Source organism: Psammomys obesus, unplaced genomic scaffold, assembly GCF_907164565.1.
Source record: "Psammomys obesus unplaced genomic scaffold, mPsaObe1.curated_primary_1811, whole genome shotgun sequence".
NCBI classification, from domain to species: Eukaryota; Metazoa; Chordata; class Mammalia; order Rodentia; family Muridae; genus Psammomys; species Psammomys obesus.
In genome coordinates, this window is record NW_026590663.1 from 2,662,146 (window position 1) to 2,689,013 (window position 26,868).

Genomic DNA, 26,868 nt, shown 5'->3' on the forward strand with positions numbered 1-26,868 from the left:
CTTCCGGCTTGCATTCATGCTGCCTGAAGGTGCTATACAGGGTCCCAGAAGAGAAAAATAAATCCTCTATCTCATCTGCTATGAAGCCTCAGAGCTACAAAAATGAGATGCCTTCAGGATATGCCCACTGGCATAATGGTGGCATAAATATTACAGGAGTAATCAACCACTTTTTAAGAACTGGACTTAAGGCCCAGTCCACAAGATGGAATTCATACACACTGTCAATGAGACCATGAACTTGAGGCTAGATAAGCCATAAACCCTAGGGAAAAGTCTACTACTATTCTTCTTCTAAAGAAACATTGCAATAAAACAGCTCCTAATGAAACATGTTCATATGCACAAACCAGTGAATGACTCAACCTGCGCTGGATAAACATTCTTTTTTTGCAGTGTATGGTAATTAGCACAGAAACCTACTCATGGTCAAAATATAGAACACAAGAGACTTTGGGATGCTCAGCCTTCAGTGAAATCTGTCACACCCCTTGAGGCTCAAAGATTTAAGCAGAAAAGTGGGGAAGAAAGATTATAATAGCCAGAGAAATCAGAAAACAGTGTCTTCCAGCCACAGAAGAGCAGGTGCACTTGAGAACCCACAGAGACTGTGCCAGTGCACACAAGACCTGCGCAAGTTCAAGCCGGACAAAATCCCAGCACAAAGGAGTGGAAGTAGGCACGAGGTCCCACTTCTAGCCAAGGAGCTATTGCCAACCAATAACTGCTAGGCGAAATAAAGTCAGTTTTCTGCACCCAAGGAAGGGCCTATGCTCAGGAGCCAATACAATTCCACAATTTTTTAGAGAAAGAAAACATGACATTGGGTGGTTAGGAAGGTGAAGAGAATCCTCAGAGAGTTGAGAAGGGGGAATGAAGAAATAAAGGGAAAATATACAAGCCCAAACTATTAAAATAACTAATATGACTATGTTAGTTCATAGTTCATATTATTAGTTAATAGTTAATAATATCATAGTTAGTTCATATTATTCATATTATTATATTAGTCACTTATTAATATTACTATATTAGTCATGTTATTTATAAGTAATACAGCTAAGAACTGAGAACCTACTCTCAAGGAAATATAACTTTCTTTGAAAAGTCTCACTTCATATTAACATAGATGGTTAACATCTGAAACATCTCCTATTTGTGAGAATAAGAAGAGACAGATGCGGACAAGCCAGGGAAGTTAGATAAGAATCCTTTGGGCCTAGCTCAACAAACCCTTTCTACTTTTCTCAAGACCTTTCTGTTTTGTGTGGTACATTAAGTTAATGAATTTTAAAGAGTACATCTTATAAATGTAGATCACTTTAAAGCATCCCTCTTCTCTGAAAAGAGGGATTTGTTTTAACGGAGAAAAATCTACAAATTATACTGCCAGGAAGCCTCTTTCACCTACAGGTACACTCCTCTAAGATGAAGGAGATAATGTTTTCCAATAATAGTTTAATGAGCGGCTCTCATTTTGAGATGGTTTGATGGTCTTCTGCCATCTGGTGGAAAAATCACAGAAGTGTCACAGATGGAAATATATGATATAGTCTAAACTTAGAATATATTTTTGGTCTGAATTCACAGTTTTTTCACAATGAAGGAATTTTCCTCTTATGCTTAAAGGAACACCTCACTCTAAGCTCCTTCCCCAAACAAAAACAACATTACTCGTTTACAGAAAAAAAAGTCTCTAACTCATGTAAATTTATCCATGTACTTATTTAAAGCATATGCTTATATTTTGTGGATAATTAATGTACCACTGCAAACACAGACTTGATCTGCTAAATTTGCTAACAACACTGTGTTGAAGTCAGCCTACTTGTGCAGAGAATCTAGTCATCGTTGCCCTCATGTGTTTATGAGACAAACTAAAAACTAGAACAGACACAAAAAAAAAATCCCTTTGGGTCACATTCTGAAGCAGCTGCTGATATATTTTCAGCTGTTTTACCCATGATGATTGGTTAATCTAAGACACCTACATGCTTCCTGGCACAACACTGTTTCTGACGGGACTGAATTTTTGGCCCAATTTTCACCCAGGAAGATCTTGGGATTACTTTAAGAAGTTGTGAAAAATGTTCCACAATACTATTTCCATATGAGACAAATATCCTAAGTCCCTATAGGTATTTATTTAAACTATTAATGATACCAAAGGGGCATTTCATTACCAGTTCCCCCAAACACCAAATTGATAGTTTTAGTTATGTTACAGCTTTTTAGGGTTGGAATTTTGAATTATTTCAAAGTTTCTCTAAGAGCAAAAATGTCTAACTATAGATCATATATCATATTTGAATTTTTTCTAATTCCTGAGAATATTTGTTAGGTCTCAAAAGAGACATATACAGATGACATAAGTTTGAAAATATCCTATGTACATTGTTTCCACAAATGAATATCCATGCCAAATCCTCTGGAAACCATGTTTTGGGCAATAGCAAAAGAAAAGGAGCTATGGTTCTTGTTATAATTGAACGGCCATGGTGGAAAGCTCATAGTTTCACGGAGTACACAACACATCCATTTCATGGGAAAGCAGGGACTTATGAACCTTGCACAGTGGGAGGTGTTTTAAGGGTGAATATGTTTGATTCAATGGGGCTAGAGGTGCTAGGGATTCGTGATTTACATGTAGTGGTACAGTACCTCATTTACACACAGTAGCATGTTCCTATCACAAGAAGGAGAACATAGTACTTAGTTATCCTATGGGTGGAAGAAAATCTCCAGGGACAATTGAAAGTCATTTGCTTAGAGCTAAAATCTCCTTAGCATAGTGTGGGGTATTTCCAGGAATCCCCAGGTGCTTGCTGAGCAAGTTTCTTATCAGGATATGGACAAGCCTGTAATCCTCCCTGAGGGCTATGTGATGCTCCTTAGAGGTTTTCAGGTTCAGGTAGAGAGGGCACCCCACTGAGTAAGGGGATCCACCATTATAGACCAAGCTCAAAGGCTATCATGAAATGTCAGACTTCGACCTTACCATTAAAGTCTCATACACCAGGACTTCCACCCTCCAGAACTGTGAGCCAGATTAATCTCCTTGTTCTGAAAGAACATACTGAGTTCAATTTTAGACACAAAAATCACCACAAGTGAAAGTGTTGTGTTAAAAGGTAGATAATATTTTACATCATATTAAACTATAAAACAATTAAAAAATTTTCACTGAATATGTTTTACTTAGTACAAATCCAGGAAGACAAAAATGATTATGCCACTGACTTTTTATTTTCCTGAAGTGTGTAGTTCAGAACCAGAAAATGTGCAGGCTGACCCTGAAAATTACACCAGCCTTCTGGTCACATGGGAGAGACCTCGAGTTGTTTATGACACCATGATTGAGAAGTTTGCGGTGCTGTACCAACCACTGGAGGGAAATGACCAAACCAAGCATGAGTTTTTAACAGATGGCTATCAGGACTTGGTAACTATAAGATGAATTACTTTCTGTCTGATAACACTATAGTTTGACTTCCAAGGTAAGAACTTACAAATAATTATGTATTTTTGCCTTTGGTCACTCTAGATTTTGAGTGAAGTTGTTTCCAGGGAACATGGGTGTGATAAATGATGTCTGTAGTTAGAACTAAATGCAAGAAGATCATGACTCGACATTATGAGGGGTGGACACATGCAGAAAACTTAGACACTGGACATTATTAGTGCACTCCCCTTTTATGATAAAGTGATGTAAAGAATAATTAAGCACTCTAAGTAAAATCTCACAGTTAGCCTGAGAATCTTACCTTGTTCACATTGTGCACCCTATACCACCACAAGAAGAAAAAGAAAACAAACAAACAGATAAGGGACTTAAAAGTCCTTTGCATTCCATCAGATTCCAGGGTGGCAAATGAAAAGTCGTAACTAGGTCAGAACTTTGAGGAACAGACTAAGGTGAAAGGACCTCTTAGCCGTGCATGTGATTTACAGAAATTACAGCTCGGAGTTCTTCCACAGAAGAACATTGTAGTGCTAGACTTGGACTTAGTCGGGAAGGGTTGGCCCAAAGGTGGTGGGTGCCAACCACCTCATCTGGAAGATGCCACCACACCAGAAAGTCTCTGAGCTCCACATTCAGGCAGCAAGACGGCAGGTCCTGGAAACCAACTTAAATAAACTGACATTATTAGTATGTTTGATAGCATATGGGTACAGTAAATGGCTCCTTTTAAATTTATTTGTCTATAATGTAGAGGTAACGATACAGGATAACTGAGGAATTCATGAGCAAGTACTTCCTCTCATAATTCATAGAGAAGATAGCATTCTGCTTTCTGAGTACACACATGCAAACACAACACACGTGCACACACTTGCGTTTGTATGCAGGCATATATAGTTGGGATAAAGAGAATTGTCAGTTTTTCACTTAATAGTCTTCTGATAACATTTTGGCATAATTTGTAATATCTTTCTTCTAGGGTGCTATTCTCAATAACTTACTACCTAACATGAGTTACGTTCTTCAAATAGTGGCCATATGTACCAATGGCTTATATGGAAAATACAGTGACCAACTGATAGTTGACATGCCTACTGAGGATGCTGGTGAGTCCTTCCCTGAGATACCCTTCTGATGTCTGAGTAAATGAAGCCATTTTGGTTACTGGGTATACATGTGCTTCCTTCTGACTTTGTTGCTTTTCAGGGTGGTTTTTTTTAAGTTTATATTTTATTACAATTAGGAGTTTCATTATAGCTTTTTCATACCTTCTTGTTTGTGTTGATCCTCTCCTCCTCCGCCCTCCCATTGGTCCCGTCCTTACCGGTGTAGCCGCTCTTCTGCTTCCATGTCATGTATGATCTGATACCTCCACATGCTTAAGACACCCTTCTTCCCTCTCGTGGACTCCCTTTCTAGCTCTAGGAACTGTACAAACCTATCCCTATATATGTATGAAAACTAAAATCTAGAATTCACATGTTAAAGGAAAATATAGTATTTATCTTCTGGGGTCTGAGTTACTTAGCTTCATGAAGTGTTTTCCAGCTTTACTGCTTTTCCTGCCAATGTCTTTTTTTTTTATATAATGAGTGACTCTAGTTCTATTGTGTATATGGACCACATTTTCCTCATCCATTAATCTGCTGATAGGCATTTAGGCTGGTCCCATTGGCTGCGATTGTCAATAGTGCAGAAGTAAATAGTCAATAATCCCACCCTCCCTCCCTCTTCTCCCATCCCCCCCCATTCCTCAGATAAGGGGAGCCCCCCGCCACCCACCAATCCTAGCTCATCAGTTCACATCAGGATTGTAAGGCAGCCCCACCAGGAGGAAGTGATCAGAAAGTAGGCAACAGAGTCCATGTCAGAGACAGCCCTGTTCCCCTCACTAGGGCACCCACATGAAGCTTGAGCTAAATGTCTGCTACATCTGTGTAGGGGGCTTAGGTCTAGTCTATGCATGGTCCTTGGTTGGTGCTTCAGTCTCCACATGGCCCTCTGGGCTCTGGTTAGTTGGCTCTGTTGGTCTTGCTGTGGAGGTCCTGGCACCTCCAGGTCCTTCTATCCTTCTTCCTACTTTTCTACAAGACTCCCTATGCTTCATCCAATATTTAGTGTGAGTCTCAGCATCTGTTTGGATCAGCTGCTGGGTGAAGCCTCTCAGAGGACAACTACACTAGGCTCCTCTCTGTGAGCATAGCAGAATATCGTTAATAGACCCATGGGGTGGGTCTCAGGTTGGCATTGGTTGGACATTCCCTCAATCTCTGCCCTGTCTCCCTGTACATCTCTTAGGCAGGGTAAATTTGAGGTTGAAGATTTTGTGGGTGGGTTGATGATCCCTTCCTTTCAATAGTCAGAATGGCTCTCCTCGAGGCGGGTCTAGGGGAAAAAAACCAATGCTGGTGAGAACCCATACTCATTATTGATGGGAGTGAAAACTGGTGAAGCCATTGTGGAAATCATTGGGGAGAGTTCTCCTAAACTTAAACATTAAACTGATTTAATATCTTTTTGAACAAAGGGAAAACTTCTTTTATGTTATGTCTGGTTTCTCAAGTAATTTCAGGAAGCTTGGAATTCTCTATTTAGCAAAACTAATGCTGGGCAATCTGTAAATTTATTATTAATATGAATACTTTAACACTTATAAAATAAGAAAAACAAGATCTACTCATGTTTGCAAAAATCATCAAGTGGAAATTGACGAGTGAATAGTGAGACTTATTTTAGACTTACTTAAAAGACTTGGTTTCATTTGTATTTATTTTCTTTTCAGCCCCCAAAGCATGTAGTAAGTATTCTCTAGGATCATGTCAGGTATTTTCAAATATCTATATAAAGCTTCTCAAAGTTAAATATTTTTCCACTTTCTGTAATTTGATAGGGGGTGCTTTTCTCTTTCTTAATATATCTTATTTTTTGCAGAAACAAAAGTTGTTTCTAATTGCATGCACCCTTTCTAAACATTAAGGGAAAATATCTTTGATATCAAACATATGCAATGAATTAATCAAGATATAGGTATAATTTGATGATTTACAAATTTATATAGCTTTCCTTTTATCACTAAAAGGAGTTTTCAAGTGTCAGAATTGTGTTGTGTTTGTGTAATGTTATGTATGGGTATGCATCGCAATACACGTATTCACATAAATGCATATATACATACATAAATGTGAATGCTCCTCGGTCACCCCATCCTGATTCTAGTTATTAAAGTGTTTATAAGTTTTTCATTTCAGTGACTAGTTATGACATACTATGTTTTATGTACAGAGAGGGAAATGCCTTGCTTTCATTGTTTAAAGGCTGTGGCTATAGTTTAATCTGACATGAGCTCACGTAATGAGTGTGTTTCATTGTGTTATTGTTCTAACTGCCTTTATTTAGCTTTTTTTTAAATTGGGTTGTTTTTTTGATGGAAAATAAATGCTAAATTGTATTTAAAAGTGAAACTCACAAAAAATCACCACAATTGTATTCTGTATCATGATATCCCAGGAAACAGTAGCTTTGCCCAAAGTCCCCCACATTTATCTATCCAGAAAGTGACATCAGTAACAGGAAAGCATCATGCAGATTGGCCAGGCATATACAAATAGATGAAAATGCATCATATAAAAATCCCCCGAGTCTTATTGACACATTTTAGTATGAATTATATTGGACATATTTGCTTAACGGTTTTAGTTAAATCATTCTCATTTCTGTACATAAAACAGATCCCAAGAAAAACAAGAATGAATGGCTCACTTTGTCCTGCCTTACACTGGCCACTATGCCAAAATTTTCAACTTTTTGAAAATTTTGTTCTTGTTTTCATTTTGAGATGCTTACTGCATATGAGAATGATCAAATGGATGTCTTCTCTATAACCTACCTCTGAGGGCTTTGTTTTTAGAATGAGTCTATATAGGCACATTGCTAATTGTTGTAGTATTTTCTCATTTGTACAAAATAATAACCCATACAACTTAATTTCTATTTATCCAAAGGATCGGGACACTGTTGAACATTTCTATGATCGGACAATAGGTTGGACCTACCATTTAATCTTCATGGATGTCATAGTCCCCTAGGCGCTTGAGCTTTGTACAGTATTTGGGGCTTTAGCATAGGGTGGAGTTTGACTGGATAAGTGTGAGAACCCAAGCTAATAAACATAGTAGATAAACTATCCTCTAACTATACCCATCCAAAGTCTCTTCATCAAGAACCAGTTTTATTTCAAGCATGAAGTTTTCTTACTAACTATGAAGAAAATACTAGTTTCCTTAGACTTCTCCTCCTGAGTTTAAGGGCTGAATTTTAATTCACTTACTTGCAATTCACATTAGCTAAAATATTATTAGTAGTAAATATGTATCAGCCTGTTGTATAACTGTCCAGTTGGGCAAAATTGTCTAATTAACAAATGGTGTTGTTTTTGTGGCTAATGTAGGAGTGTATTAAGTTGCCGTTTTACCATACCACTCCTTTTTCTTGGTGATGCTATAATACACATCATTGAATTACTCTGTTGTTATTTACAATAAGATGTTTTCCAAATTCAGTATAGCTTATTGATCTTGATCAAATGAAACAAGTGTAATTTATAATTACCCTCATGTTTTCATAGATCTCAATATCTGAGGAAAATCCAATCTTCTAAATAGGTTCTTTGATGTCCTAATTTGATTCAATTGTGTATTGAAACCAATAATTTTTAAACCTTATCACTTGTGCATCCTAATTTTATTTGCCACAAGATACAATATTACCCTCTTGTATTGCCATTACTAGAATTCATTATTATTTCAAGCATTATTTTAAAATACAAGCATAAATGCATATAAAGAAAATAATTTAAAAGTTTCAAGGATGCCTTGAGAAATATTTCTCTTAAAGGAAATATTGTTTTAAGAGACATTTTAAGAAGTTATGTTTACAAATGAATAATTCGTGAATATGTTTATTTCATTGTAATTAACACAAATATGTTTAATTCTCTTTTCTGATAAAGACTATACAGAGTAGAGGACACTTTTACAGAAATATTTTAAGGCTCTGATAACTATATGTGTCAAATCTAAGCATGTCACAAAATGAATCCTCACACTTTGCTATCCACCCAGTGTGTGCTTTGCAGTTTGTCTCTCCATGTCTTGTTGCATTATTGCCTCTGTCCTTCCTCCTCCTGCTTCAGGCCGTGCTACAAAAGCTACGATGTAATTATGTCTTACTTTACAGTTTGGGGCAGTTGGAGTCTACATTACTTTTACATTTTGCACTGTGAAACTTGCCTTAAAATCATTAAAAATTTACTGTTAAACTTTATCAGTGTTGCTTCTTTGTATTATGAAACTGTGTATTAAGGTTCTGATACTCTACTAATGCATTACTTTTAAATACACATAAGATCGCATGTGCCACAAAACCCAGTCTACCACCTGTGTTTTTTGAGCTATTACACAAATGTGAATTGTAAGTATTCACTCAAAATGAAAAAAAAATAAAAAAATAAAAAAAAAAACAGACACAGACATAAATTCACTATCAGATATTTTTCCAGCCTTTTTGGAACCTATTTTGCTTAAGTGAGGATATTCTGTAAACCAAATAACTTGTCAACTTTTTTATGTATCAATAATACTCAGATAAATAAAATATTACTTACTATTTTTTTTTAAGAAAGTACCAGTAAGGAGAAGTGAATATGAGAATTGGTACTGTTCAGCTCTACCTTGGATGCTGGGGTTTTAACCCTTCATACTCAGATGTGTGGCTTCGGAATCTTGAAAAGAAACACATTTCTAAAATTCTGCTATTTATTACACCCCAGAATTTCTATTAAAACTATGAGTCCAGTTTAAAAACAGTAAAGATCTTCCAGAGAGAGTTTGCCCTTGGCATTGCGAAAGCACCAGCTGCTGAGGTCTCCATCCCTGAGATTGACATGGGATTGAGAGGGCCACACAGGCTGCTCTAGTACCTAAGACAGTCCAGAGAAGGCTCGTAATTACAGTGGCAAACAGCAAACTAAAGTACAGCAGCAGTCACCCATACTCTGAGGTTCCATAGTTGGATTAGTACACACATTTCACTTTGAGGGAATCCTGATCCATGCGGTTAACTAATGCCCACTAGTAAAAGGTAGAATATACCAAGTGCAATACACAGTGGGAATATTGAAATGAAAGGAAGACAACCTTTACCCCAACCCTGACAAAAAATAAAATAATTAGTTTTTTTTTTTTCCATCAAAAAGATGAAGTTAAACAGCCTTAAAAATCAAAGACATTTCCTGAGGCATACAGAAAGGAGTACACAATTGTTGAGATTTTTTTTAATAAAAGTGAAAATATATGCCTCATTAAGAAATAATTCATTACGGTGTGCCCTTATCATTAAAATGGTTCAAAGCATACGAGAAAATGTGGCTGCTGGGAGGTCTCGAGTATTGTCTCATGGACTGAATTCAAACATTACTACACACGTGGACTTTTCTGCTCCAGCTGCAGCTTTCAGAAAAGTAAGCTGAAGGTCATTTCAGGCACTGTGCGGTGTACTTTGTTAACTTTCCCCGTGTTGGTCTTCATGAAGGTGACAAAGACTCAGGTGTTTGAGGGAATTGAAATTACTTTAACGTGGAACCATTGTAAATAAAGAGAATGAAAATCAGATGTTGGGAAATAATTACATAGGAACAAAATCTGAACAATTGATCTATGTAAAAATTTCCAAACTCTTTTATAGTCAAACTGACTATGAAAAAAAATAATAGAGTTTAATTTAAATCTAGGAGTATTTCAAGTTATGATCTTCACTTTGATAGTACAGAAAATTAGTATAGGTTTGTTAGTTAGGAAGGGTTAATAACTGAAATTTCTAAGCTTTTAAGAGTATTAAGTTTAAACCTTAGGACTTGGGTACATTTATAGACATTATGTAATTTCTCTTCTAAATAGAATCCATGTACCCAAGCATAGTTTTTGCTTTTATATTTATAAATAGTTAGGGAGTCTCTGATGATAAAAATGAACTTGTTATAGTTCATATTGAAGGGAAAGTCAAAATAAGATGAATATTTAATGTCAGTCCAGTTCTGCATGGAATTTCTTTAGAATATGTATTTAGTGTATAAAGACTTAAACACAGAGCAACATCAAGATGGAGCAGAGCAAAAACTGCCAATGGAGTGAAGCTTCATAAAAGCCTGTACATAGTAAAAAATATCACTATAACAATCCCCCAAGCCCTCACTGCCACTGTGCTTATCTGCTTCCAAATAACCCAGACACTTGCCCGAAGCCGAGAAATATCCACCAGCTCCCAGTAATTTGTCAGTGTGCCACATTCCTTTTCGGACAGCAAGAACCAGATCTTTAACTTTTCCACTCAGCCACTGAGCTACATCACTGCACTCTTAGCCTATTCTATCACTTGCTAACAGGTCTTTTTAAACAATAATAAAAATACATTGATTCTGATTGGATTGGAAAATAAAAATTAGACTTGAATGAATCTGGTTACTGAATTCCTTACGACAGCGTAAATGTTATTAGCTGAATTTCCCTGGAGAAAATACATACGGCTCTTCCTGTCTAGTTTCCCCTGCGGTCATCCTATGCTGGAGCTCGCTGATGAAAAGCTCTCCCTCCTCCTGCGCAGGACCCTGTACTGAAATAAGTATAGGCACAAATCAAAAGCGTAAGAAAGAAGGTCTGGAGCCTCGGTCGGAAGAAGTTCAGGAAGTAGACTAAACTGGGAAATTAATCCTACCCAAGTCCCTAGAAATCCCTGTCGCCTGCAGTTCTACTTCTGTCCGCGCTAGTGGTGCACAGATGAGGAAGTAGGCTCGTTTTCACGTTCAGCCTTACCACTGCCATGTCCTTTTTTTTCCTTCTTAGCTTTGATGGGAGCCAGGGTGGGCTTGGGAAAGACAATTTGAGTAGAAGATGCAGGCCAATGCAAATGTTGTCACATGTCATTTGTAGCGCTGTGGATTGTTCCACAGTGTTGAGAACTAGAATTTGACGTTATTACTTTGCGATGTTTTCAAAGCCAGTAATATTTCAATTTTCTTTTTAACTTTTTCTCTTTCTACCCAAAGATAAGCCTACAAGGCCGCTGGCGTTGAATTAAAACTGTTAACAATATTGTTTTTAACTTTTTAGAACTTGACCTTTTTCCTGAATTAATTGGAACTGAAGAAATAATCAAGGTATTATAGTTATTTTTATATTTAAATGTTTCAAAATTTAAAAGCCGGTCTTGAATTATTGCTTGCTTTGTTAGATACTGTCGCACGCTTCACTGCTGGGTGAATTCCTAGGCTTTATTGTCACATGCTCAGCATGTATGATTTACAACAAACCTGGAGGATGTTTTATTAGTGTAATACCAATAAATTATTATAATGGAAAAGAAGTTAATCAAGTTTACAAATAACTGTAGCTATAAGCTTTAGCTATACTGAAACTCTTTAGCATTCAAATTTTTTTTCTAGTAATATTTTTATAGTTTTTACTATTGCTACAGTTTATAAGTAGCCAATCACTGATAGGCTCATAATAAATATGACCAGTTAATAAATGGAATTTTATTTATTTATTGTATTTGAGCTATTCATATAAAAATATAAGTTTCTAGCACAGTGTCCTCCAAGTAAAGAAACATTTGGGAATATCAACAAATTTTAACATTTTCTTACTATTTTGACGTGAGAGAAAACAATGCTGAGTGAAACTGTATTTTGACCTAACCCCAAATGTATTGTTCACCATAACTGAAACTACATTTTCAAACCAGTTGCTCTGGATGATATCAATGTGTGCATAAGTACAAATTGTGTGGGAGCAATGAAAAGGTGATAACTACTGCTATTACCCAGTAATGAATTGAAGTCAGTAATTTTACGTATACAATTAGCTCAATGATTTGTATATCCTTTTTACTCTTTTTTTACAGTGGGTTTTCTTACTCAAATACTTATTCTACATTTCAACAAGAGCTCACAAGATTTATCTAGAAGTAGCTTTGTATGTGTATATGATCATGTTCTCATGTGTATAGATAATGCCTAAAATTACTAACAGAACCAAGTCAAAAAAAAAAAGGGGAAAAAATTTGTTGTGTTGCTAAATTCTTTTTATCTGATAAACTGAAGTCACCCCTGGTTCTAGTAATTTAATAAATGATGTTATGCTCCATCTCACGTGAAATGCAGTATTCAATTACTTTTCGTTATAATTGCTGTGATTACAATTTCCTGTTTATTTTTATTCTTAATTAATATTGACACTAAAAAGACCTCAGGAGAAGCTTACAAAAGTTGTTTGAAATCTTCCAATGTTAATTACTAAAAAATTCCTATATAAAACTACAGTGTTATATTCTTATAACATTTAGTTGTATGAATAGGTCATAAATTCTAGCAGTGTAAGATTAGAGATGCTAAAGGACATATATAGGTGTGCATTTTCCCGTTAATTTATATGTTTTTATTCTTTCTGTGTCCTACATTCTCTGATCTATGTGTATTTAAGCTAAGACAGCACATGGTAAAATGTTCCTTTTCAAACCAGATAGCCTGAACTAGAAAGCCACATAAAAGGGGGAATTTAGCCTGAGTGTTATCAAGCTTGATTCCTATCTAGGGTGAGAAATGTAACAGAGGTTAACAGGTTATGAATTTGGAGAACAGCGTTAATAGAATATTGAAAGGAAATATTGAAAGGTTATCCCACAAAAGACCCCAAAATTTCCCTAATCAAAAGTAATTAAAAGCATGTATGTGTGTATGTATACATATGTGTATATATGTGTATCATCTTAAGTCTCACCAATTACATGTACTGCAAGTACAAGCGGATCTTGTCATTAGAGAAGTAACTTGCATTGTTTTCAAATCATATCTCTATCTACATCTATTACAGTCTATCATGCTATAGTTAAAGGTTCCTCTACAGGAGGAGGGGAAATAACCCAACATTTCTGTTCAGGTTCCAACAAGGAAAAGATGTCAGAGGCAAGTGTACTCATTGAAGTTGATTTAATAAAACCCCTATTCAAAGATGTGTGAGAAGGTAAATGGATGTCAAGAGTAGGTTTTCGGGATTATAGCTATTAGAGACTGCTTGCTATACCTACACCTGAAAAGCAGGGAGAACGTATAGAAACTGTCTCCCAGAAGAGGCTGTGACCTCTGTGGAGGAACAGAGAATTTTGTGATTAAAAAAAATAGGTGACAAAGCTCCTGGACAACATTCTCACTCTCCTACTTCCTACTTCCTAGCCCAATCAGAAAATAAAGGGAGAACACGTATAGCTCACAGAGAAAGAAAACCTGTAAGAAGGTGTGGTAAAACTTTTTAAAAAAAATAATCATTTTCTTGTGAGGAAGGTTATGACCTAGAAGAGAGGAAAGTTATGGAAAACTACAGCATTTGTGAGATTTCCCATGGCAGTAGCAGCCAAAGAAGCAGAAATGAAAACAGAACACAGCTTCCACTGCTGTGGAAAAGGAATCAGACATAGGTGGGACTTAAAATGATAGGTCCAGGTACATGGTTAGCCAGTTTAACTTTACAAATCAATATGTTTCATCCTATTGAAATTAATGATCATAGCATAAGGTCATGTCAGAACAGTTATAATGAATGTAGTGCTACTTTGAAATGGGCTGAAAATACTGCTCAATCATCCATTATTTACTGCCTAATAACTTCGGAACCTGCACTTCACGTAGGAGTGAATAAGGAAGGCTGGAAATGTGTGGATTGCATCTATGAGGATTTTAAAGTCCTAAGTAATAAAATAAAAAGTAGTACGATAATATATTTAAAAGGAGAAGAAAATTACAGTTCTGCAAGAATCGTAAAACTGTTAAAATGCTTGTAGTCATATATAATCATATATATATATATGATTTATTCTTGAAATGTTGACACAAGGGAGTGTGACCTATCAAAATTCAACAAAGCATGGAGAATGGTCAATCATATCATAACATTTAATATCTGCTAGAAAAGAAATCACCTAAAGTATATGTGTATTCTAAGTGTATAGCTCATCTGGGAAAAACAGATGAGCACCACCAGGCTCTCATAAGGTTGTTATGGGAATCTAGACAGTCTACGGAATGGTATGATAAAGTGTGCTAGTGTGGCGCATAGGCAGAGATTAGTGTTGGGGTGCATAGAAATCATTAGATCATGTATAGCAATACGTGACTCATCTTTGAGGAAATTCAGTTCTAAAGGGGGAAGGAAAGGTTAAATGATATTCAGGTTAAATTAAAGATTTTATTTTATGTTCTTTTTCAACAGAAGAGACCTGAAATCACTTAGTCCTGTTAGAATAATCTGGGGACTAGAGAAAAGTCAGGACGCTCAACCATGTTCAGTTTGTAAGGAGACACTGAAAAGTAGAGTCATACACTGATGTAGGAATGGGCTTGTGAAGGAAAGGCAGTAGCTCAGGAGGGTAGGAAGGCTTCCTTGAGTGTCTTCAACGTGAGGACCACGTGTGATGTCTGTCTGTTGGCTTCTGTTTTCCCCGGCAAGTGAACAACAGCGCCATCTGCTGAGCATGAGAGAGAGAGCAGGAGGTGGAAGACTGGGGGTTAGTGTAGCGACATCAGAGAACTGGGCAGATTCTTAGACTTTCAGCATGGAGGAAGAAGACAGAAATGCCATCTCATTAAGCTGAACATTGGCATTCAGAAAAACTGGGTCAGATCATGCAGCAAAATTTTTGTGGAATTATTTCAGTCCCTTATTATATAACCTTAAAATGAAGGCAGTTATAACTAAACTGACTTCATTTAACTTAATTGCTTTCCTTAGTTAGTATAAAATAAAATAGGATAAGTGCACGTTGAATAGATTCATAGTATAAACAGTATAACATAGCACGACATGGCATGGCACATGGAATGGAACAGAATAAAACAGAACAGAATGGTGTCCTTTGAGGGTCAGAGGTCATGAAGGTCGCACAAGTGAAAATTCATAGTATAATACTGGGTAAGATATTTAGACTCTGTTTTTCTCTAATTTCTTTTCATTCAAATTTTGTTTGCATTTTACAGGAGAAAGAATATGGAAAAGACAATGAGAAAGACACTGGCTTGAATCCCAGCAGAGACAGTGCCACAAACCAAATAAGGAAAAAGGAACCCCAGGTTTCCACCACAACTCACTACAATCACATGGGGACTAAATATAATGAAGCCAAGACTAACCGGTCTCCAACGAGAGGAAGTGAATTCTCTGCGAAGAGCGATATTCTCAACATATCTCTGGGTTCCAATTCCCAACAGGTTGCCGAATTTGATACAGAAAAAGAAATTTCCTTGCCTTCTCAGACTGGAACTAAACTGCCACCATTCAGTGTGGGAGGTACTTCAGCCTCCTCAAACAGCAGATCTAAAAGTCTGTCTGTCTTCCCACAGATGAACTTGTCTGGGACTGCAGAATCCTTAAACACGGTTTCCGTAACAGAGTACCAAGAGGTGTCTACTGGCATCAGTGAGGAAGAAAACTTACTGACGGATTTCAAGCTCGATGCAGGAGGCGATGATTCTTCGGGTTCCAGTCCTGCAACCTCTGCGGTGCCCTTTTTCCTGGATAATGTATCCCAGGGATACATATCTGCTTCAGAAGTGCCTGAGGCGATCACGTATGAAGTCCTTAAGCCAGGATCTACAGAGAACGCTTCAGAAGATTCAGCTCCATCCGGCGCAGAAGAATCGCTGAAGGACCCTTCTGTTGATGGGAGCATGTGGTTTCCTGGCTCCACAGATCTAACAACCCAGTCTGAGCCTGGGTCCGGCAGAGAGGGCTTTCTCCAGGATAACGCCACACACGTACAGACTGAGGCATCTAGGGAGACCACCGAGGCCTTTTCCCCAGACGCCACCATGTCGCAGCGTTCTTCAGTCACAGAGATGGAGATGCCATCGTATTCTACCTTTGCCTACGCCCCAACTGAAGTAACGCCACGTGCTTTCACTCTGCCCTCCAGACCGGTCGATTTGGCTCCCACTATCGACGTGCTCCATCCGCAGACAACTCAGCCGGTGTACAATGGTGAGGCGCCTCTTCAACCTTCCTACAGTAGTGAGGTCTCTCCTCTAGTCACCCCTTTGTTGCTTGACAATCAGACCCTCAACACTCCCCCCGCTGCTTCGAGTAGTGATTCGGCCTTGCATGCTACGCCTGTGTTTCCCAGTGTTGGTGTGTCCTTTGAATCCATCCTGTCTTCCTGTGATGGTGCAGCTCTGCCCCCATTCTCCTCTGCTTCCTTCAGTAGTGAACTGTTTCACCATCCGCACACGGCTTCTCAAACCCCTCCACAAGTTACTTCAGCTGCTGAGAGGGATAAGCTGTCTTTGCATGATTCTCTGCTGGTGGCTGGGGGTGATTTGCTGTTAGAGCCCAGCCTTGTTCAGTATTCTGATATGCTGTCGTATCAGGCCACTACTCACGCTGCCTCGGACGCGTTGGAATCTGGTAGTGAATCTGCTGTCCTTTATAAAACGCCCATGGTTTCTCAAGTTGAGTCTCCCAGCAGTGATGTCATTATGCATGCCTATTCTTCGGGGCCTGAACCTTCTCATGCCTTCAAGGGGTCCCGCCACGTGCTCAGTGTTTCTTACAGTTCTGTAATACCTGTGCATGATTCTGTCGATGTATCTGACCAGGGGCCCCTCCTTATCACTCCTAGCCATATATCAGTGCCTGGGTCCTCATTTATTACTCCAACTGCATCGTTGCTGCAGCCTCCTCCTGCCCTCTCTGGCGATGGAGAGTGGTCGGGAGCCTCCTCTGATAATGAATTGCTTTTACCTGACACAGATGGGCTGAGAACTCTTAACGTTTCTTCGCCTGTCTCTGTGGCTGAATTTACATATACGACATCTGTGTTTGGTGGTGACGATATTAAGCCGCTTTCTAAAAGTGAAATAATGCATGGAAATGAGACTGAACTGAAAATGTCTTCTTTCAGTGAGATGGCATACCCTTCTAAAAGCACATTCGTGCCAAAGATGTCTGATGTGGTAAATAAGTGGAGTGCGTCTTTACAAGAAACCTCTGTTTCTATTTCTAGCATAAAGGGCATGCTCCCCGAGTCTCTTGCTAACCCCATCACTAAGGTTTTTGATCATGAGAGTAGTCAAGTTTCAGAAATTAGCTCCTCAGTTCAACCTACACACTCTGTATCTCAAGCATTTGGTGACACTTGGCTTACCCCTGGGCCTAGCACAAATGCAGAGCCAGCATTGTCTGCTCCTGCTCCTAGTCAAGTATTACACCCTTCAACACAGCCCTGGCCCTATGCGGCCACATCTTCTTTTAATACTGAAGCACTGCCGCAACCTTCCTTTCAGGCTTCTGATGTTGACATCTTGCTTAAAACTGCTCTTCCATCTGTGCCTAGTGATCCAGTGTTGGCTGAAACCCCCAAGGTTGAACAAAGTAGCTCTTCCACATTGCAACCCATGGCATCAGAGTCTGCTTCAAGTGAAAGCACGCTGCGCTTTACGTCTGTGCCAGTTCTCGAGGCATCACCTGCTAATGCGCGCTCCACTTCACTTCAAGGTTTAACGGTTCCTCACACAAGTGAGAAACATTTTGAACAAGGTTTGCTTAAAAGCGAAAGTCCCCAGAAAGTGCTGCCGTCTTTATACAGTAATGATGAGTTGTTCCAAACTGCACATCTGGACACTAGCAAGGCCTATCCTCCGAAAGCCAGGCAAGCGTTTGCTACTCCCATTGTAGCAATTGATGAACCACTAAATACACTTACAGACAAGCTTGTGTATTCTGAGGAAATTGTCATGCTCACTGAAAGTTCTATTACAGACAAGGTACTTGCTGGTACCCTCACGGCTGTTTCTGATGTTCTTGTAGCTACTGACCATTCCATCCCATTAGGAAGTGGGCCTGTTTCCATTACAACTCTTTCTCCCAACAGAGATGATTCTGTGACCACAGCCGAGTTGGTTCTTCCTTCTCAAGCTACTTCTAAGCTGGCTCATAGTGCCCGAGCTGATGCTGAATTAGTGGGAGGTAGTGAAGACGGTGATGATTATGGTGATGATGACTATGATGACGTAGATAGCGATCACTTTCCCCTGAATAAGTGTATGTCATGTGCACCCTATAGAGAATCACAGGAAAAGGTAACGGATGACTCAGACACCCAGGAAAACAGCCTTGTGGATCAGAGGGACCCAATTTCACATTTGCTACCTGAGAGTGCAGAAGGAGAGAATGGAGACACAGGTGTAACTAGCACGGACAAAAGTCCTGATAAATCACCACCAACACTTACGCCTCCCCAGAAACACAATGATGGAAAGGAGGACAGTGACGTCCTGCTGGGCAGTGCTGTCCTGCCTCTCACCCCAGAATCTAAAGCATGGGCAGTTTTGACAAGTGATGAAGAGAGTGGGTCAGGGCAAGGCACCTCAGAGAGCCTTAACGATAATGAGACTTCCACAGATTTCAGTTTCCCAGATGCTGATGGTGCCCTGGAAGCAGATGACACAGGCATAGCTCCTGGATCTCCACGGCCCTCCGTGCCATCTGTTACCAGTGGGCACTCAGGAGCATCCAACAGTTCAGAGGCAGGTTAGTTATGAGCTAAGGGATAGAATGATATGTGCTGATTTTATTGCTGTGAAAGTAAGATCCAAGAATCGTGGAAGAAAAGGATTCTGGTACACCAGCAGATCTTCGCTTTCTAGTCAGAACGCTCAACCATCTGTAGCTCTCATGAGTATGATTTTACTCATGATTTCAAATGAATATCCAACGTATTTTGCTCCTTGATGTAGTTATCTTCAAAATACAGTTTTTGTGCATTGTTACTAATTCTTATTCTACAGGATTCCTTTTGTGTGTACAATCAATTATGTATGCATAATACACCATTAATATATTACAACACAGTGTGCTGTGTTGAGACAATTTAAATTGTCATTCTTGTATCCTAGAATAAGTTGTAATCTAATTCTATTGGATTTAAAAATCTCAGTAATATGCTATAAGCACCTTTTCACCAACGTAAACCAAGGAGACACTTCACATGTCCCCATCATCTTGGAGAGATTTCAAAAAGAATTACAGGGCTAGGATTTGATAGTTAAGGAAGGTTTTTATAAACATAATATTGTTTTAAAACTACCTTTATTTGAGCTTCTTTATGTTGCCTAAAGAGGGCAGTATAAACCAGCAAAATACACTCTACTTTGTGTTTGTTACAATATTTGTCATACCGACTTAAATAATAGACATGAATATGCATAGTATGTATAGGTATTGTGTGACAAGATGTAAAAAAAAAAAGCCTAGAGCCTTTTCTGTAGAGTGCAGTTCATTGTTAATATATTTTATGCAAATTGGTTTGTTAGCCAGATGTTTCTTGGAGCAGATTGCAATATACAATACAGATGTGTGCTCAAAATGTCAATGGTAACAAAACTCAAGTTTAATTCCGTTAAGTGTATGAAAAACTAGGTAATTCAACTGAATTCATGGCAAGAACTTATAATTTGCTTTGATTAAACAACAAGAAATTTCTTAATTAACAGTGAAGGTATTTAAATCTTAGCCAAAATCTAAGCTAATGTATAATGTAATGTTGGATAGTAGCTGCCCAGAAGTTAATATTTGAAATTCAGGGTATAGAGCCAATCTCATTAAAATATATTTTCTCTTTGTTATTTTCCTCTTACACATTAGTTGTATATTCTTTATTATGGCAGCAATTAAGAGATTATATATTTAGCTAGGGAAGATTTTTTTTTTCTGTACTCTGACTCGACATCCATTTAACATTGTATTTCAGCTTCAATGTATAAACTGGTGTGTGAGAGGGAATAATGAGCCCACGGGTCGCGGTAGTCGGTAGTGTTGTTACAGACGTGAATTGTTATCTGTCCTCAATTATAGTTCTTGTTTTTCTTACATTTTTGTTTGAAAGGGAAAGATCATGAGTCAATCTATTTTTCTTTCTTGCAAGATTATACTCTAATGGGAGGACCATACGTATACATACATAGCAAAGCACTGCACCTAGAATTATTGAAGAAAGCAATTTCTCTTACATGTACTAATTAGATTTATTTAATGCTTAAGAGTAAGTCCCCCACTAATGAAGACAAAGCAATATGAATATAACATCCATCTTCAGGAAATAATATATAATTAATGAAAGAAATTTTTTTTACCTATTTTTAAAACTGTATCTGTAAAACTAATACAAAGCCAGTCTTATCCAATCATTGACTATTCCTTAGGTTGAAGGTTATCATTTATGGTACTTCTAACTTTTAGAAAAATTTATATGATGTTTCTTAAAATAATTTAAATAGGGTAAATATAAATATGTGAGTAAACACAGACTAACTAAGATGCTTGATCTAGGTCATATAAAGAGTCAATGCAAAGCTAATCCTGGCAATGTATTATTAGTGTCTGTCTCTTAGAACATGCTTACATGATTGAGAATAATAAAATATATATTATGGTTAAATGTTCACACCAAAGTTATGCTGTTTTATTCTCAGCCCTTTAAAATGTTAATCTTATTCTTTATTGCTTAATTGCACTACTGTTGTTTAAATAACCCATCTACTAAGCTTTATCAAACCACACAAATCAGTCTCAAATAAATGGGAATAATTGTTACTCTCAATAGCATACAAAGCATCTGGCAGACTGTCCGTACTTTGATCAGGTGTGCCATCCTGTACTACATGCCTCGTTTTCAATAAGATGTAAATACTAATAGGTTCGTTTTAACTAGTCAGTGACAGAGCTGAAGATCACATCTCCCAGAGAACTTATGAGAAAAGTCCATGGAGAAGAAAGAAAGAAAGAAAGAAAGAAAGAGAGAGAGAGAGAGAGAGAAAGAAAGAAAGAAAGAAAGAAAGAAAGAAAGAAAGAAGATAGATGTAGATACAGACAGTTGATAGATAAATGATAGATGATTGATTGATGATAGATAGTATGTGTTTATAATGCATGCATACAACTGTAGAGTTCATTCATATTCTTTCAAGATACATGTTTCCTTCATAAATTGCATGCATGATCTGACATATTTCATGTGTGTATATACATGTGCATAAGCTATATGCTTAGTTATAACACACTCATACATATATAATTATATATGATATATTTCAATGAATCTGTGTGGGCTTAAATTTATGTAAACTTCATTAACTCATACTTTCTGTTCTTAAACTTGAACGTGGACCTGATTCAGACAGTGAATTAGTGAGGTCTTGGTGGGGCCCCAAACTTGCATTCTTAAAAAAGTTACAAGTGATTCTGTTGTTCCTGTTCTATGGATTACAGTTTGGAACTGATGGTATAGATAAGAATTAACCACCATTTGTAATTTCTGGACACCAAAGGCTTTTCACAGCAGGTCACTTCATTTATTCCCCCACCAATTCTTTCCACTTAGATAATAGTTATAATAGGAAAACTGTGAAGAAAGCCATGGAAAAAGCAAGATGCTATTTTAAATGTTATAAGGACATTTCATTGTATTTATTATCAGATTATTTATGGGTCTACATCAGTCTCCAGAGAGAATACAATAGCCAGAGCATATGGATAACCTAATTAAAACATCAAAACTTTAGCTTTCTCACAGAAACATCAACTACAAATACTGGTTGGTTTGTGGTATTTTACTGTATCTAGACATATTTATAGTTTTATCATTTTAGACACACCTTTGAATTCCATACTTTTTTAGCAAATACACCTATGATTATCAGCTCCTGGGAAATATGGGTGTTATCGTGTTTCTTTGGTATATTTTCTAAATTAAGGGATTCAGTGCTTAACCCTGTACCCTCAACTCTAGCTACAGAAGGAAGCTGTTATATGAAACTACAGTTAGACATGTAGTTACGTCATGTGTGTGCACTTACAGGAGCTTCAATTTTTCCAAATTTTAAAGGGTAACATAGACTTGAAATTACATTTTGGGGTATCTTGTCAGTGAAGCATTTAGTATAAAATATAAATTGTATCAAGTGGCGGAATTAGGAGGACTTTGATAGGACCTTCAGTGTAGCTCCCTAAGCACCTGTTCAGGACAGCAGGCAGGGTCAGGTAGAGTTGGAACAGCTTTCTACCAAGCTGCCTTCACAGGAGATGGAAAGAATCGAGGCTGTTTACCCGCATTCACAGTCCTGAAGTTGTTCTTGACAACCTGGAAGAATGACTTTGTTACAGTGACTTTCTTAAGAATTTTTGTGACATCATTAAGTACCTGATCGGACATAATAATAGTGTCTCGCCAACTTTTACATTAGTTCAGGGATTATCTTCAGAGGTTTTCAGTCCACACATGTACTTGAAAGCAATTTATTAGATACATATGTTTTTTAAGTTTACATGAAGTAATTTTTTGAGAGAAAACAGAAAACGAGAATTTGAAAACAGATCTGATCAAAACACATAATATGCTTGCATGAAATTCTCACTGTAAATACAAAAAATATAATTTTGAAAATATAACATTTAAAAAAACAACCTACGCTTAACATTGAAAATTTGCTTGATTGAAAAGTCATTATCAATTTTTTTGTCATTGTTTGCCAAATTGAAAGGTTAAAATAAACACATCCAAATAATTTTGGAGCATCAAGGTTATATATAATGGTTTAGTAAATAACATTGTGTTTTCTTGACCTTTATTTTTAACAGTAATTCTCTAAATGTTGATACTCCAGTTTCTCTTTGAGCAATTTTTTCCAACCAGTAATGGTTCCAGATCCTGCTAAAACAACCCACCTCCGATGACTTGTTTGTTTCTTTAAAAATAGCTCTAACGTCTTCTTTTAATTTCTGAACTTTATTTTACTTAAACTGATATATAGACAACCTTTGCCTCATAGAGTCGTGTTGAAAGGTGAGTAGCAACAATGCAGGCTACACTTGATCAGTTGGAAAATGCCATTTCTTTTCCTTCACCTTAAATCTCAACTCTCTCAATTTTCTCCGACTACAGAGGCCAGTAATAGTAGCCATGAGTCTCGTATTGGTCTAGCTGAGGGGTTGGAATCTGAGAAGAAGGCGGTTGTACCCCTTGTGATCGTGTCTGCCCTGACTTTTATGTGTCTAGTGGTTCTTGTTGGTATTCTCATCTATTGGAGGTAAGTTGAGCGTTTTGGAAATTTGCATTATTAAAGCTCAAACTTCTGCCTATCTTTAATCTGAAAGAGCTCCAAATCATATTCCAAAATATTTTTACAGTAAAGCTGTCATTAATGTGTTCATCTACAAACAAGGTAAACTTATAAATCTAAAAGTTGATGTTTGTTTTCTGTGTAGGAGTGAAGATCAGTGGAAGAACTTGGACTTTAGTTAATATTTGTTAAGGTGTCTCAACAGCTTAATTAATTAATTAATTAGTGGAATTAAATTAATATTCAAACATCATCATAACATTTACCATAAAGAATAAGTATTTTATCAACTGTTATAAATACAAACATTAATATTTAGGAAAACAATATTATATGAAAAACTATTTAAATGAATTTTGAAGATGCATATCAAATATGTACAGTATGGAAAAGTAAAAATGAAGCAACTAAAATATACAGATATGGGAAGTGACTATATTAAGATGCAAAGGCATTTAAAACTCTTTATAATTGGCTTTGAAGATGAAATATACCTTCACTCTCTTCTCTAATCTTTCAAAATCTTTAAAAGACCAGGACAATTCCTGTATAAGCTCCCTTCCTGTACCAAGAAGAACAGACAACTAAATCATTAATTTGCTAAGGACACAACACAAGTCAATAAAACTGTTTCTTGGAAAACACGAACTTGATAATGATGATATGAAAATTGCCTTAGTAATTTATGCTGTTCTTCTAGAGGAGAATTGTGTTCAGGAGGTCTATAATTAACTTCTTTCATTCAAACAGCAGTATTCTATAAGCTCAAATCATTGCTCTTTCATTGTTATCTCAAAATGTTTTTTCTCGGTCTAATTATTAACCGTTTCCCATGTATCTGGTTAATAACTGTGTCAACTACTGTTGGGAAATATGAAAACAGTAAATTTTAAATAGGCATCATCGCTGTTAAGGAACTCATGCTTGCTGAGAAAAAATTCTTTTCTATTAAAAACCTTAAATATTACACAATCATATATGTGTAGTGGCTGAAATCTAATGCGGAATGATCAGAGAACAGGATAAGTTAAGAAGCCAGTACTGGCAGAGTTTCAGCGTCAAACAAAATGTTGAGCTGGACCTGCATGTGTTTCCAGAATTAGGGATGAAAATGAAGGCATTCCAGGAAGGCAGACACGGGCAGGAGGTCCAGGAAGCTGAATGAACTGAACTGAACATATTCAAGTCAGTGAGGATTCGAGCTTGTCTTCATATGCTGCTCTCGCTGTTGTTGATTGATTCCTCTCTCTCCCACTGAACTTGTTGCCCAAAATTTTGAACACATTTTTATAGTCAGTTTGTTCACTTTGCTCATTTTTTGTCTAATCTAATTTTCCCTGCAAGATGAAATGTTTGGATAAGTGAGAATTTGTTTTAGACAAACTTAACAAAAGGTGAAAAATATAACAAACTGTATCTCATATTAAATGGTGCTGATGTTAAACTCTAATAAAATGACAGGTGACATACATAAATGAAATAATTAGAATAAGTTTCACCATGTCTACTAATTGTTCGAAGCATTCTTGTGCAGATTTAAAATTCATTGTGTATAATGAGAATACCATGCTACCCCATGAGAAATGCGGGACCTTTGTTAGTATGGATTATCCAGTATCTATTGTCAGGAAAAACAGATAAAATTTTCAAAACCATTTGACCCTCACCAGTATGATGTCTCTCTTTTCATCGCAAAAACTATTTCATGTACTTTGAATACAGGTTGCAGCTAAAAGATGAACACTTAGCCAGTTTTATGTATGGGTTTTGTCTATTAAATGCGCTGGTAGAAATGGCCACACTTTGCTAAACGCTTTCAAAGTCCATTAAATGCTGTTAGATATCCATATTATTCATGTCCGCATGAAATTTACTCACTAGGAAAAAAAATAACTTTTAGATTGATTGTAAAACGCTGGGGGGTTGTGGTGAATTGTGATAACGATAGTCTCTTGTTGAGGATTTGTGTGAATTATCCACACTCCAATGTAGATGTATTGATGAATAATAAATTTCATCAGCCAAGATGGCTGCATTTTTTTATGTGTGAAAGCCACAGGCAGTGGGAAGGGAGACTTGGCTGTCGCAGAGGAAGTGGTCCAGGTGGAGGGCAGTAGCAGAAGGAGCATACTAAAAGAGAGGTTGCTTTTTTGGTTTTGTTTTGTTTATTCAGCGATTTCATGCCTTCGGAGACATGAGTGCGCAAGTCCTTTTCGGTTCTTTAAAATGGGGTCATTTCCATTTTGCTTTGTTTTTCAAGTGTGTGTGAACATATTATGCAGAGGCACGTGTGCACGTGTATTTGCATGTGTGTGAGCTTACGTACGTGTGTGGCTATGCATGCGGGTGTGTTTGTATGCATATGTGGGGGGGGGCGAGGGGTTCATTTCTGCAGCCTTCCCCAATCTCCCTCCCTCAAAGGTGGAGTCAAAGTTGAACCCACATCGTGCTGAAACCATGTCTCCCAGCTCAGCTGGTCTGACCTCACAGCTTGCATTGGGGATTTCCAAATCTCTGCCTTCCAGAGTTCTGGGATTACGTTCAGGCTGCCAGGCCTACCTGGCTTTTATGTAGATTTTCAATATCTAAATTTCAGTCCTTCCACTTGAGTGGCAAGTGCTTTACCAGTGGGACCATGTCCCCGGTCCACCGTTCTTATATCTGAATTGAAGCTTTTTTCCTGTGTACCACATACATGTCCTTCACCATTATCCAATTCACATTTTTTTTTTCTGTTCTGTGTATAGACTTCTTAAGTGCAGAGTAACGTCTTCTAAAGTATTAGTGTTTGGGTTTGATGAAACCCACTTCATCGTGTCTGTTGCTGCTCATGTTTAAGAATGCAGATACCAGCCTGAGGTTGTAAGGACTCACCTCGTGAATTCACTCCTGAAAATATTGCACAGATGAATGGTTCACACTCCCTGACTTGAAATCTTGTTCCAGAGCTAGAGGATCAAGAGTAGTTCTGGCACTAAGAATAAACAAATGGTGTCGTGCAGTAAAATGGAGAGCCCAGAAATAATTTATGTTCTTGATCAAGTTTTCAACGGGAGTCCCAAGTCCTTCTTGTGAACAGAGAATAGCATTTTAGCAAATGGAACAAGGGAATAGGAGATGCATAAGATGGACCTTTTCCTCATAATACACACACACACACACACACACACACACACACACACACACACACACA

At 37.4% G+C, this 26,868-nt stretch overlaps 1 protein-coding gene across 5 annotated transcripts in view; it reads left to right on the forward strand.

Annotated features, from left to right (window-relative positions):
• The window catches only part of Ptprz1 (protein tyrosine phosphatase receptor type Z1), a 176,234-nt gene that overhangs the window by 111,584 nt on the left and 37,782 nt on the right, over positions 1–26,868 (forward strand). For 2 of the 5 annotated variants that reach the window (XM_055608131.1, XM_055608132.1), the window contains exons 9-13: positions 3,258–3,442; positions 4,443–4,569; positions 11,626–11,672; positions 15,543–19,089; positions 23,498–23,642. In XM_055608131.1, coding sequence (XP_055464106.1) covers positions 3,258–3,442; positions 4,443–4,569; positions 11,626–11,672; positions 15,543–19,089; positions 23,498–23,642 — 4,051 coding nt within the window. The remainder of the gene's footprint in view (positions 1–3,257; positions 3,443–4,442; positions 4,570–11,625; positions 11,673–15,542; positions 19,090–23,497; positions 23,643–26,868) is intronic. The other 3 variants (XM_055608134.1, XM_055608135.1, XM_055608133.1) reach the window with 2 other exon arrangements.